Source organism: Artemia franciscana, chromosome 16 (assembly GCF_032884065.1).
Source record: "Artemia franciscana chromosome 16, ASM3288406v1, whole genome shotgun sequence".
Lineage (NCBI taxonomy): Eukaryota > Metazoa > Arthropoda > Branchiopoda > Anostraca > Artemiidae > Artemia > Artemia franciscana.
In genome coordinates, this window is record NC_088878.1 from 26,654,795 (window position 1) to 26,669,604 (window position 14,810).

The 14,810-nt window shown below is 37.0% G+C and overlaps 1 protein-coding gene across 3 annotated transcripts in view; it reads left to right on the top strand.

Moving 5' to 3' along the window:
- Positions 1 to 14,810, top strand: part of LOC136037293 (protein vav-like) — a 110,235-nt gene that overhangs the window by 24,436 nt on the left and 70,989 nt on the right. For all 3 annotated transcript variants that reach the window (XM_065719933.1, XM_065719934.1, XM_065719935.1), the window contains exon 3: positions 4,233 to 4,436. In XM_065719933.1, the coding sequence (XP_065576005.1) occupies positions 4,233 to 4,436 (204 nt within the window). The remainder of the gene's footprint in view (positions 1 to 4,232; positions 4,437 to 14,810) is intronic.

Consider the following 14,810-nt stretch of genomic DNA (forward strand, 5'->3'; position numbering starts at 1 on the left):
AAAGGCAGTGTGGTCTTCTTCGCTATTTCCTTAATTTTATTCTTGGGAGTTCCTCCTCTATCACACATAGTGCCTTGTAAGTAAAGACTGCGGTGTAGATTTGGAGGGGGGGCTGTAATCAATCAAGGATTTAAGTATATGACAGACTTTAAAAGTATTAGCATGACTTAATATTGGAAAATAGATAATACAGTTGGTTTTAAGAAGAAGCATTGCGTTTGGAGAGCGTCTTTAAGGAATGTTATATCATAAAAAAAAAAAAAATGCTTCTTTGGATGTAAGATTTTACATCTTACATCTAAGAACTTTATGACCTATTGAAGTAAATTCCTTGGATGTATATGGTTTCAAAATTCAAACCCTTGATAGACATTCTAGAATTCAAGTTTTTAACTTTTACAACAGAATTGAATAATGCACCAATAAGGGTGGCATGATTTTATTTTTTATTTTATTTTTTTTGCGCTATACCTGGGAATTCCACCTTTTTTTCATCCGAGCCTTTATATTTCTCTGTGGGGGTATCACAAATAATTCAACTACGAAAAAAACCGACAGCAAATACAAGGCACAGCAATGCATAAAGGCTCCGCAGCCTGTAAAGCAGAGGCCATCGCCCAATACTCCTGCTTTATAGGCTGGTGCATTTACTAATGTTATTTTTTTAAATTACAACTACGAAAAAAACCGACAGCAAATACAAGGCACAGCAATGCATAAAGGCTCCGCAGCCTGTAAAGCAGAGGCCATCGCCCAATGCTCGTGCTTTATAGGCTGGTGCATTTACTAATGTTATTTTTTAAATTACAACTACGAAAAAAACCGACAGCAAATACAAGGCACAGCAATGCATAAAGGCTCCGCAGCCTGTAAAGCAGAGGCCATCGCCCAATGCTCCTGCTTTACAGGCTGGTGCATTTACTAATGTTATTTTTTTAAATTACAACTACGAAAAAAACCGACAGCAAATACAAGGCACAGCAATGCATAAAGGCTCCGCAGCCTGTAAAGCAGAGGCCATCGCCCAATGTTCCTGCTTTACAGGCTGGTGCATTTACTAATGTTATTTTTTTAAATTACAACTACGAAAAAAAACGACAGCAAATACAAGGCACAGCAATGCATAAAGGCTCCGCAGCCTGTAAAGCAGAGGCCATCGCCCAATGCTCCTGCTTTATAGGCTGGTGCATTTACTAATGTTATTTTTTTAAATTACAACTACGAAAAAAACCGACAGCAAATACAAGGCACAGCAATGCATAAAGGCTCCGCAGCCTGTAAAGCAGAGGCCATTGCCCAATGCTCCTGCTTTATAGGCTGGTGCATTTACTAATGTTATTTTTTTAAATTACAACTACGAAAAAAACCGACAGCAATGCATAAAGGCTCCGCAGCCTGTAAAGCAGAGGCCATCGCCCAATGCTCCTGCTTTACAGGCTGGTGCATTTACTAATGTTATTTTTTTTATTTGTGCTACCAAATACATAACGTGAAATAAAACTACTAATTTTAGATTCAGTTTAGGTTTATGATATACTCCCTCCCCTAAAAAAATGGCCTCTTTGAACCCCTTACTCAGTGCGATATCACTGCTTTGACAAAAGATATGACTCATCTTAAGCGAAACCGTGTCACTAGACGGGAAGTACTGTTTAGCCCAGAAATGGACTGACTACCATAAAATAGGAATTTCTTTGGTCCAAAAAAGAATAAAGCCCGTTTTTTCAATGCAGTTTCTGATTGTTTACGTGGCAAAGGTATGAGAACCGTCCAAGTTTGATCCTAATACTTGACCAGCAGCCACCCTAAACTCTAATTGTTGTGCCCGTTCGAGCAAACTCATTTTTTTAAGCAGAATCATAGAAGAAACTAAACTCGAAGTAAAAGTTGGTCTGTCGCCGGGTTTTTATTCCACAAATTGCAGTGAAAGCTCATTTTGACAACAATCTTTGACCAGCAGCCCCTCCCCTAAACTTTAAGTGCCGTGCCTTTTCAAGTAAATTCATTTTTTAGAAGCAAAATCATAAAACAAAGTCGAATCGAAGTAAAAGTCGGTCTGTCGCTGGGCTCTCATTCCATGAATTGCAGTTCAAGCTCATTTTGACCCAAATCTTTGACCAGCAGCCCCCCTAAGCTTAATAGCATGACCCCAAATAAAATAAAAAAATTCCTTTTTGTAGCTTTAAATTTAGGGGGTCCACAAAATATGGTGGACCCCCTAAATTTAAAGCTACAAAAAGGAAATTTTTTATTTACTGAAGAATACGCATACGTAAAGTTCTAGATTCTATGATGATAATCAGAAAACTGAAGATAGATTCTAAAGAATAATGTCATGTGTATGTTTATTATTAACAACTTAAAAATATTGAAAACCAGATGTCACATTCGCTCTCTTTGGCACTTAAAGTACACTTCAATAATTTTTTCTTTTTCAATGAGCCTTTTGGGAGCCCCCACATTAGCAAAATGAAGAATTTTTAGAGCTTTTGAGAGTTAGGGTGCAATAATAGGTTTTGAAAAGTAATATAAAGAATGCTAAGTCGCTAAGACTGGAAATAAGTGTAGGTGAAGAGTTGACGTTGGTAAGGAGAAGATAGATCAAGGGATTAACTTCACTTACTTAGTATTATTATTAAAGATATTGGATGCAGTGAAGATCCAATGCCCAGGGTGTTTTCTAAGTTGGAAAAAGTTTGGAAGGATAGGAAGATAAGTCTGCAAACCAAGATTAGAATATTAGAAGCTATAGTGACGACAGATGTCAAATATGGTTCTGAAATATGGGCGTTCCGAAATTCGGAGGATTACTTATTGTATGTTTTCCAGTGCTATTGTTGAGGATCTTTTGGGTACCCGTCTGACTGACCCTATTTACGAAAATGTGGTTCCATTCTGCTTTCTAGGGCTATAGTGAGAAAAAAGTTGAGATGCTTAAGACAGGTTCTGCGGATGAAGGATGACAGGTTGGCAGAGATCATCCTTTTTATCCAACCATCTAGGGCCAAATGAAAAGTAGGTTGTCTCCAAATGGGGTGGGAGGTGTTCGCAAGGAGGGATTTAAGGGAAATTGGAACTTCTAGGCATGGTGTAAAGAGGGTGGTTGTGAATAGATTGGTATGGAGGAGGAGCATGAGTGTCTGTATTGGCCTCAGGCAGGTTGGTCTTGTAGTAAGTTGTTAGTAGTAGCAGTAATCAGCCTTTGACCTAATCAACAATTCTTCAATAAATGCCAATAGACAGCGAGAAAACTTCAATGGAACAGAGACTAGCTTTTCTTGCTAGTGTAGTCCTAAATATTGCTATGCTGGTATTGCTAGTGTATTGCTTCTTGCTAGTGAAGCCCTGTAGCCCTAAATGTTTCAACCGAACTGTTGGACATGGTTTCCGTTTTCAGTTTTAAGAAATTCATTGCCTATTGATCATCAAATAAAAAAAAATTAACTTTATGTTTCAGAAATTATCCTGGCATCTTGGTGCCAACAATTTATATTTGGCATTCCTTACAGATTAGATATGGCGCTATCAGATAATGCTGTGTTTAAATTTTTTCTTTCTTGTAAGCAGTTCTCATTTTCTGCTGCATTTGCTATGCGCAGGTCGTTTCTTTTTTGCGCAAAAATAAACATATAAGAAGCACAGCTCTACAAATCAAAATTAAAACAGTATTTCTGGAAATGTCTTCTGTTTGAGTTGTCTCACTTTAAAAAAATATGAGTAACGCAGATTGGGAACGCTTTAGAGCAATATAATTTTTTAGTTTGCATTGCCACTAACGATGTCAAACATCTGCTTGAAATATGTAGGAAATATAAAGTTCTTAGCAAAATGGGTCGTGTTAATTAAAAAAAACTTTGCAATATGTGTGCTTTGTCTAGAACGACTTCTCAGCTGAGAAAAGACACGTACTATAGTTATGATCCTGTGAGATACTAACTGCACTAACTACCTCTGAATAACTGCTAACATTTAGTGGTACCAATTCACGAAGATTTTGTTGGGGAAGAGGGGTGAATGTATTTTTTAAAATTTAAGTGGGGATTTTTCCAATGAAAATCTAATGGTATATTAAACTGTCAATGCCCCTTTCGTTAGATCTCTTCATTAATCTTGGTCAATATGACTTTTTTTCACATTATTGTTGTTGATGTTATTACAGTCGGGAATGGCTGGAGCACAGAATCAGTATTACAAAAGAAAAGAAGAAAAAGTAAGTCGTTCTTTTCTTCCAGGAAATAGCGGAAATCCACATTGGTTTCCATAGCGACCTTTGTCAAGCATGTTCTCTTGGAGCTGCAATTCGGATCAGTGACATCTTTCTACAATGGAAGGAGAAGTTTTTAATTTATGGCGAATACTGCTCAAATCTGCCCAAAGCTCATAGTCGGCTTGATGAAGCCTGCCTACGGAACGAAATGTTCTCAAACGAATTAACTGTAAGTCAAAATTTATCATATTTCAATTTGATTTGCCCAATTTCTTGGCTAACAATCTATATTTTTAATAAGATTTGTGTAAAATATTGCCGCTCAAATTACCGAATGTTTGATAAGAAAACTTATACCTAAATATAAGTATAGTCACAAACTTGGGCAGGTGCCATTTATTTAAACTTAAACTCTAAATATGAAGGCAAACATCCGATATACAATATTGATCACAAATCACAAATCTGAGGTCATAAACTAAAGTAAAGTCACTAATCTGGACAGGTGCCAGTTATTTAAACCTAAAATAAAAAAATAAAGGATAACATCATCCGATACACATTATTCATCACAAATCAGTGGTCACAAGTCATAAATTAAAGTAAGGTCACTAATTTTGGTAGGAGCCAGCTATTTAAACTTAAACTCAAAATACAAAGGAAAACATAACCCGGTACACAATATTGGTCTCGAATCAAAAATCATAGGTCATAATCTTAAATTAAAGTAAGGTCAAAAATCCTGGCTGGTGGAAATTATTTAAACTTAATCTCAAAATGTAAAGATAAACATTTGAGACACAATACTGACCAAAAATCACAAATCAGAGGTCACAAATCAAAATTAAAGTAAAGTTAAAAATTTTGGCAGGTGCCAGTTATTTAAACTGAAGCCAAAAATATTGGAAGAGATGGGTTTGCGGGTGCTTTAATTGAGGCAGTTAATGCTACGGTGAGACTTTAATAGTATGAGGTGGTTAATAATTTTTTTTTGCGTATTCATCTATGCAAATTAGCACAAAAATAACAAAGAATTTGTGCGAATATCCATCCTCAATCCATAAAATCCATTTAGTTAAATCCATGCTATTCACCTATCGCCTGCAAAAACTTATATTGACAGTACTTATATTATAATCCATTTCAGGTACGTTTTACAACCTAAATTACAGGCTACTCCGGGTGGTAAAGGCGAAAACCCAATTTAAAAGGCAGCTATGTACATTCTTCTATTGGTTGGGAGTGTCATTCGTTGATGCTGTTGTAATTGACTACTTTGAGAACTCTTGTCTTAAAGACCGACATGTTCGACACCCTATCTGACGATATGCATACACGCTATCTAATATAAACTAACCAATAGAGGGAGGGGGGAACTCAATGAGAGTTGTCATTACACAACAGTAACAAGTCTCTATGTAATAAAGTGGACTATCAGCCAACGAAGGCTGGCTACTCCGCTACCCAAGCTTAGTGTTCGCCTCACCGTTTATTAGATCACCGAATTTAAAAAAATTTCACTAATTCAGTTTAATTTAACCCCACAAACAGGTACATTGCTCAAATAGTTAAAACTTAAAAACGTCATGTTATGGAGTTAAATCATAAATGAAATATAAATCAAATTACATATTTAAAAGTTGTTAATAAAGGAAATGTATAATTTGGGGTTAACAAAGGTCAGATATTACTAAGCTTTGAAGGTTGGTTAAATCATGCTTGCAGCATCCATTGAAACGTCCGCTGTAACTCTAGCCCGTAGTGACTGATAACTCAAAATGTGTTGAAAAAAAAACTTAAGTGGGGAGAGTTGCCATTTGAAGGTGACTCAGACATGGTAACAATGATTTTGATTAATCGTAATGGTGAAGATTTTCTGCAAAAACAAATTATGGAAATTTTGAAAATAGCCGGAAATCCCTCAAAAACGGTGTGAGATCTTAGCGAAAACTACATCATTGGAATATCCATAGCCGAAAACCCCATTAAGGAGAATTACCATTCCCTGTGTTTAGAATTGAGGAAAATCACTTTTTCGCAGGTTACATTAGAAAAGCTTAAAGGTTACATTAGAAACCCGGAAACCCCATTGGTGGCAAGTAAAATATAGAAAATATTGAAACTTTTAAGTTGGATATCCTGATGACGGCAAATTAAAAAAAGAATTGAAAACGATGTCTATTAAGCAAAGACCAACAAAGGTCGCTTAATTCGACCAATTCGGTCAATTTATTAAATCACAAAAACAAAGTAATTATGTTATCGTCCCCTGCAAGGCTCCGTAGCCTGGTAAAACAGCAAATGATGGGGGACAAATGCGACTATTTAAATCGTCTAGAATCTATACATTGATTCTAGATACACAGTTGGGCAAGTAATTGCCCATTACTGTTAAATTAATTCGTTTTTGTTCGACAGTTGTATTATGGTTGCGATAACCTTAATTAGTGAAATTAGGTTAAGTTAGGGAAATAAAACTTTCGGGACTGAATCCAGAGCCTAAGATATACTCGAGAAAGTAGCGCCTTCTTAACCAAGGGGTTAACACGCTAGACTTGAAATATTTTGTCCGTCGCTGATTATTTGGTTTGGAATGGGGGCTAGTGACGTGACTCTGTGAAGTCAGCCAGAGTCTACCCGGCTCTAAATGGGTACCTTGAGAAACGTGGGGAAGGTAAACAGGAAGGGTGTACGAAAGCCCAGGATGAATGACCCCAAACTCCCATTGCATTTACTGGCTGAAGACCCATGGAAGGGATATCAGTAATTCTGGTAGGGACTGTAAAGATCAGTGCCTTATTCTTTACGTTTACTATCTCCATCCTTTTCTTAGGTATAGGGCTTAGAAGATTGCGTCCGTGACAGGTCTATATTTAGGCTATGTAATATTGATAAAAAATTACCTTTATTTTGAGTTCTCTATTTCTTTTTCATTGGCTTTCGTTTTTTAAATCTTAATCAGGATCCACACTTTCCTGGAGCCACTGGACTTAGTTCCTTCGTCCTTGGCTCTTTTTTTTCAATTTTATAGATATTGCTCAAGTTTCTTTGTGAATTTTACTAGTTTTATTGCTCTTTTGCTATTTTTACGTGTTTGGACTTCTGTTATCCTTTTTCATTTTTTTTTACCAGTTGCATCACATTGACGCTTTGACCTAACTTTCAATTAGCGATTATTCGTTTGTGTTGTAGCGTTTTAATGTAGGCCTACTCTTTTGCCAGTTTTATATAATTTTTATTTTGAACCATTTTATGTTTTGAGGACAACTTTTTTACTTTCTTTTTAATTTATTAACCCGTTTGTTTTTACTGTTGCTGCTTTTTTCTTTCTTTTTGTTTTTTTTCCTATGTTTGATTTTGAAATACAAATTCGCCACATATAGGCTCATGAGCAACATTTTTTTGAAATAAATTTTATTTGTTTTTTGTTGTTTGACTGAGGAATTAACGAATGTAATATGACAAAGTCTATTTTCCAATGTATGTTTCTTCTCAAGTCTTTTGTATCATACTGACTTACTACAGGTTTCCTTACTACTGTATCTCAAAAATCTTTAATGTTAATTACAAGCGGAAATCTATAGGGTTTAATCAATCTAATCTGCCAATTAAGAGTTGTTAATCAGATTTTCTTGTATTTCTGCGAACGGCTAGTTCAAATTGTTAAACATGACTTATTTCTTTTCATTACTGCCCCCTTCCCCCCGAAAAAATGTCCTTGGCACGTGCCGGGTTGAGTCATTTTTATTGTCTCAGAGAGAAAAAAAATCCCCGTAAGGTGACCGAAATCCATTAATTACGAATAGATTTAATGTAAGGGAGGTTAGATATGGATCAAATTAGAAAAAAATTTCAAGAGAAACTCTTTCACGTCATCAAAAATTCTGTTGAGGTCAGGTCTTATTACAAAACTCCGTAAAGGGTTTTTCAACCCTTTACTGGCATTATTCTTTTGTTTCCTTTTTTCTCCTACAATCTTTCCTCTTATTTTTTCTCCTTCACCTTTTCGTACTTTATAGTCTTAGTTTCTCGAGAACATTTTAATCTTGAGTTTTGTATTGATTTTGTTTTCTTTCTCACTGAATTTGAAGTCATTACCTGCTCTCCAAAATTCGGCCATTCGGGTTCTTGTTAATTGTAATAACCGTATATCAGTTAGAGATAAAGGTAAAAAGGTAAAGGATACGGCATTAGACTTTACAGTCCGTACCGGCGGTGCTGATCTCCGTTTCTTGGCCCTTCAGCCAGGAAGTATAATGGGGGGGGTTGGGGGCCAGCCAACCTGTGCTTTCGCACACCCCTCCTGTTTACCTTCCCCAGATTTCTCCAGGTACCCATTTAGAGCTGTAGTTAGAGATAGTTATAATAAAATTAATATTTTACCAGTTTCAGGTCTTTTTAATTTTTATAGGGTTCTATTTGTTTTTGATATATTGCTTAAAAACGGACCTGAATGTTTGGTTGGGGTTTTTGAGAGAGATGAGCCTGAATATGAGACAGGGAATTCGTCTGCAATTATAAAACCGATTAAAAGGTCTACAAAGTCTGCATTTTCGATTCGCCATGTTCTTCCTTCTGTATGGGAGTCCCTTCCTTATGATATGGTTCGAGAGACGAATCGACCGACTTTTTATGGGTTGCTTAGGAACCAGTGTATTGGTATTTATGATTTATGATTTTTATCTTTTTTTTATATATATATAGATAAAGTAGGGAAGTGAATAATAGTGTTGTTATATTAGGCTAGTGTAGCACAGGGTCTCAAGTGGTCATAGTTTTTGCTTGCTTTTGTTTTGTTTTTTGCTTTTTAGGGAAATCCATTGATAAGTGATTGGTTTTGTAGTTTCGAGAATGGTCGCACAAGTCATAAGGATTTTTGGCAAAATTTTCTTTAGAACTCCGTACCCTCCTTAGAAATCACTTGATTCTTTACGAAACTTCCGGTTTTTTAAACTTAGTTCTCCTGGCTGTATTTTGTTTTCTATGGGAAAAGTCGAGACGGTCGTTGAAAATTGCCCTATTCCCCGTTAAATCAATTACTATGTACGTGCATGCTAGCATGTTTTTTTTAGATAGATGCCAATCTTTGATAATGAATTATTGTCATACAGATTTTGGCAGGGATGTCAAAAATTAATCCTTCTGTGTGCTTCACTTCTTTTCCCAATGAATTTTTGCTATATTTCGATATTTCCTCTTTTCTTCGAAATGGGTATGGTAATAATGCAAATTTTAAAAGAGGTTTATTATTGAAAATACAGTTAATGAGAAAAGCGAAGAGAAAGAAGGAAAGCGAAAAGAGGGAGATAGGGAGCGTGAGAGACAGGATGTAAACAAAGTGTAAGCCAGATACCAAAAATAGTATTAACACAAACCAAATAGCTATGCATTAAATAAAAGTTGGGGCTGCTCATTAATTTCCGTACCCGAGCAGTTCAAGGGTATTCTAAAGGGGTATGAATATAGACCATTTTGGTGCCATCAAACCAAAAAAGTAATTTTGGTGATATGATAGTACCTTCGTGGGAAAAGGGGACCGGTGGGATAATTACTTGCTGAATACGCAACGTTAGGGAATCAAAAAGTAATAATATATATAGTTGAAAATAGGGAACAAAGATCTGTTAATGTAGTACCCCCTCATGCCCCCTAAAAAATATCTATATATATAAAAATAAGTTGTCTGTGTGTCTGTTTGTCGAGTGACGTCATGTCATCAGGTCATCATGTCGTCATTATGACGATGACGTCATTAAAGGTATTTAAGACATTCGTTCACGGAAAAATGTTTAATTGTAAAATGACTGAAGAATCTACAATGTCAACAGCCGAGGAAGCTGCTCAAAGAGTCTATGCCAAAAAACTTGCTGCTGATAGAGAAAGTAAGAAAAGAAAGCGTGCCGAGGAATCACAAGAGCAACGCGAAACCAGACTTGCTGCTAAAAGAGAAAGTGAAAAAAGAAGGCGTGCCGAGGAATCACAAGAACAGCAAGAAAACAGGCCTGCGGCTGATAGAGAAAGTAAGAACAGAAAGTGTGCCGAGTAATCACAAGAGCAACGCGAAACCAGACTTGCTGCTAAAAGAGAAAGTGAAAAAAGAAGGCGTGCCGAGGAATCACAAGAACAGCAAGAAAACAGGCTTGCGGCTGATAGAGAAAGTAAGAAAAGAAAGTGTGCCGAGGAATCACAAGAGCAACCTGAAAATTATCGCCTGGCATTCAGGTACAGCCCAGTCGATGATTATAGCTTGAGTAGATTTGTTCAAATCGGGACTATGTCTAAAATTTGTCCCTATTGCAAGGCCTTGAAATTCAATGGTGAAACAATGGGAATGTGTTGCGCCTCAGGAAAAGTTAAACTTCGTCTATTGGCTGCACCACCAGAGCCATTGAAGATTTTGCTTACTGGAACTACGTCAGAATCTAAGCGTTTTTATCACAGATCAGAAAATATAACTCATGTTTCCAAATGACGTCGTTTTGTGCCCAAATCGAAAATCTAGATCAATTTATGCCTACTTTCAAAGTAAAAGGGCAAATTTATCATAGAGCAGGGTCCCTTCTACCATACTCAGGCGAGAATCATAAATTTTTACAACTGTACTTCATCACTGATAGAAATTCTGAATTAAATACAATGCGAAATTTCTCCCAACGTTGAAAGGACAATCGTTTCCCAATTGCAACATGTTTTCCACGAAAATAATAATTAAGTGCGTCTGTTCAAAACAGCCATCGATTTGATGCCTACTGATACGCATAAAATTGTTATTTCCGCTGACAAAACGCCTCCTGGCCAACATGTGCGTAGATACAATGCTCCAACTATCGACGAAGTGGCAATCGTTATGGTCGGTGATCAGTTTTTACCTCGAGATATTATTCTTCATAAGCGAAACGCTCAGTTGGTAAGAATTGCTGAAACTCTTCGATGCTACGATGCCCTACAATATCCTATCATTTTTTGGGATGGAGCCGACGGCTAACACTTTAATATTAAATTGATGAATCCAGCCACTAACAAAGAAATGAATAAGAAATGCAGTGCAATGCATTATTATTCCTATAGACTAATGATTCGGCAGGATGAAGACAATTATATTTTAAAATGCCGTCAATTGTTTCACCAATACGTCGTTGACATGTATGCAAAAATTGAATCAGAACGTTTGCTATTTATCCGTCTGAATCAGACCAAGCTCCGCTCTGAACAATACATTATTTGCGAGATGCAGTTGTAAATGACGGTAATACCACAAACGTTGGAAGATTAACGATTTTACCTTCGTCATATGCTGGCAGTCCCCGTCATATGCTTTACCTTCGTCATATGCTGGCAGTCCCCGTCATATGCATGAATTTGCTCAAGATGCTATTGCGTATATTCGTCTCTATGGTCGTCCAGATTTATTTATTACATTTACATGTAATCAATCTTGGGACGAGATACAGCAGCTTTTTCTTCAAGGACAATCGGCGGTTCATAGACATGACATTACGGCCCGTGTCTTCCGGCAAAAGTTGAAATCACTGATAAACTACAAAAACATTTAATGCACACATAAACATTGAATACTGTAACTCCGTAAAGGCAATCAAATACATATGTAAATACGTCAACAAAGGCAGTGACATGGCAGTTTTTGGCTTGCAGTCCGAAATCAAAGATATCGACGAAATCGTACAATATCAGGCTTGAAGATACATAAGCAGTAATGAAGCTGTTTGGCGAATTCTTTCATTTCCGATACATGAACGTAGTCCAGCTGTTGTTCCCTTAGCGGTACATTAACAGAATGGTCAACGTGTTTATTTTTTTAATCCAACGTGCAACAAAGAGCCCTGAATCCACCGGATACAAAGTTAACTGCTTTCTTTTCGCTATGCAAAAATGATTCTCTTGCAAAAAAACTGCTGTATAATGAAGTGCCTTCGTATTACACGTGGAATACTAAAAATAAAGTATTTGAACGTCGAAAACAGGGTAAGTCAGTCGACGGCCCACCTACCATCTTCAAAGATACCACGATAGGAAGACTCTACACCGTTCACCCCAATCAACAAGAATGCTTCTTTCTACGCGTGCTTTTGGTGAATGTACCCGGTCCGACGTCCTTTGAGTATTTGAGAACTGTAAACGGTACTATACATGACACTTACGTAGTGCATGCCAAGCTCTGAATTTATTGGAGAATGACCAACACTGGGATAACTGCATCAATGACGCGTGCGAAACGTCAACTCCAAGTCAAATTCGTGCATTGTTTGGCATCATACTAACAACTTGCTCTCCATCAGCTCCTACAGAGTTATGGGAAAAATATAAATCAAAAATGTCCGAAGATATACTCCATGGAAAACGGTTAGAGACGTCAGATATGACTTTTGATTTTACATCAGAAATTTATAACTACACTTTAGTTATTATAGAAGATTTGTGCGTATGTATGGCAAACAAACCTCTTCAGGATTTGGGAATGCCTTCACCTAATCGTACCGCTGCTGTTTCGACATGTGTAGAATTGGATCGTGAACAAAGTTACAGTACGAGTGATCTATTGTCGTATGTACAAAATAACATTTCCAAGTTAACGTCGGAACAAAAAGACATTTATGATACGATAATGCATTGTGTCGATAACAACGTTGGAGAAATTTTCTTTTTGGATGCACCAGGAGGTACTGGTAAAACGTTTGTGATAAAACTGATTCTGGCATCAATTCGATCAAAAAATGATGTAGCGTTGGCAATTGCGTCGTCCGGAATAGCCGCAACGTTGCTGCCTGGTGGAAGAACTGCTCATTCCGCTTTGAAATTGCCTCTGAATTTGCATTCTACAGAAACTCCCACGGGCAATATTTCCAAATCATCTGGGATGGGTAAAGTATTGCAGCAATGCAAACTTATTATTTGGGATGAGTGCACAATGGTACACAAAAAATCGCTCGAGGCTCTGGATTAATGTTTGAAAGATTTGCGAGGGAATTCGAAACCCTTTGGCAGCACATTAATATTGCTTGCGGGAGATTTCAGGCAAACATTACCTATAATACCTAGATCAACCCCTGCAGACGAAATGAATGCTTCCCAGAAAAATTCTAATTTATGGGCACACGTAAAAACATTAAAATTAACTACAAATATGCGTGTCCGATTGCAAAGCGATGACTCTGGTCAAACATTTTCAGATCAATTGCTGGCAATTGGAAACGGAAAGCTCCCAGTAGACTCAATTTCAGGACGTATGCAACTACCTGCTGAATTCTGTAATTTAGTGACGTCCAAAAATGAATTGATTGAAAAAGTATTTCCGAATATTCTAAACAAATATAAAAATAATAAGTGGCTAAGTGAAAGAGCGATTCTTGCACCCAAAAATATAGACGTTCACGAAATCAACAATATTGTTTTGACCAAGATTCGAGACCAGGCAGTCCTTTACAAGTCAGTCGACACAGTTTTGGAACCAAATGAGGCGGTTAATTATCCATCTGAATTTTTAAATTCCGTGGATCTTTCAGGGTTTCCACCACACGTGCTTCAACTAAAAATAGGCGTACCAATAATACTGTTAAGAAATATCAACCCTCCAAAGCTTTACAATGGCACGCGACTTGCCGTAAAAAAAAACAATGGAAAACGTTATAGAGGCCACAATCTTGACAGGGCCTTTTGAGGGTGAGGCTGTTTTTATTCCTCGCATTCCCATGATTCCAACGGATCTGCCTTTTCAATTTAAAAGATTGCAATTCCCAATTCGATTAGCATTTGCAATTACCATCAACAAAGCTCAAGGTCAATCATTAGAAAAATGTGGTATAGATCTTAATACTGATTGTTTGTCCATGGACAATTGTACGTTGCATGTTCGAGGGTCGGTAAACCTGACAATCTATTTATATGCAGCGACAATTGGACAGCGAAGAATGTTGTATATTCGCAAGTTTTACGCAGTTAATTTGTATTGTATCTATCTATCTATCTATCTATATAAAAACGAGTTGTGTGTATGCATGTTTGTTTGTTTGTAAAAAGAGCGTTTGCATATGACGTCATTATAAGTACATAAGGCTTTGTATATGCACAGACAATGGGAAAGCCAAGAATCTATCTATCTATATATATAAAAATAAGTTGTCTGTCTGTGTGTCTGTCTGTCAGGTGACGTCATGTTTCTGTGTCGACTGACGTCATGAAGTTAGTTGTCGTCATTTTTGCTATGATGGTGACGTCATTAACGGTATTTAAGACATTTGTTCACGGAAAAATGTTTAATTGTAAAATGACTGAAGAACCTACAATGGCAACAGCCGAGGAAGCTGCTCAAAGAGTTTATGCCAAAAAACTTGCTGCTGATAGAGAAAGTAAGAAAAGAAAGCGTTCCGAGGAATCACAAGAACTGCAAGAAAACAGGCTTGCAGCTGATAGAGAAAGTAAGAAAAGAAAGCGTGCCGGGGAATCACAAGAACAGCAAGAAAACAGGCTTGCGGCTAAAGAACGCAAAACCGCGCAGTTAGATGAAAATCCACCTGGACAGCGAGAGTCAAAACATATCAAAACTGAAAATGATAGCGATGATGATTGGGTTTGGGATTTTGACTTG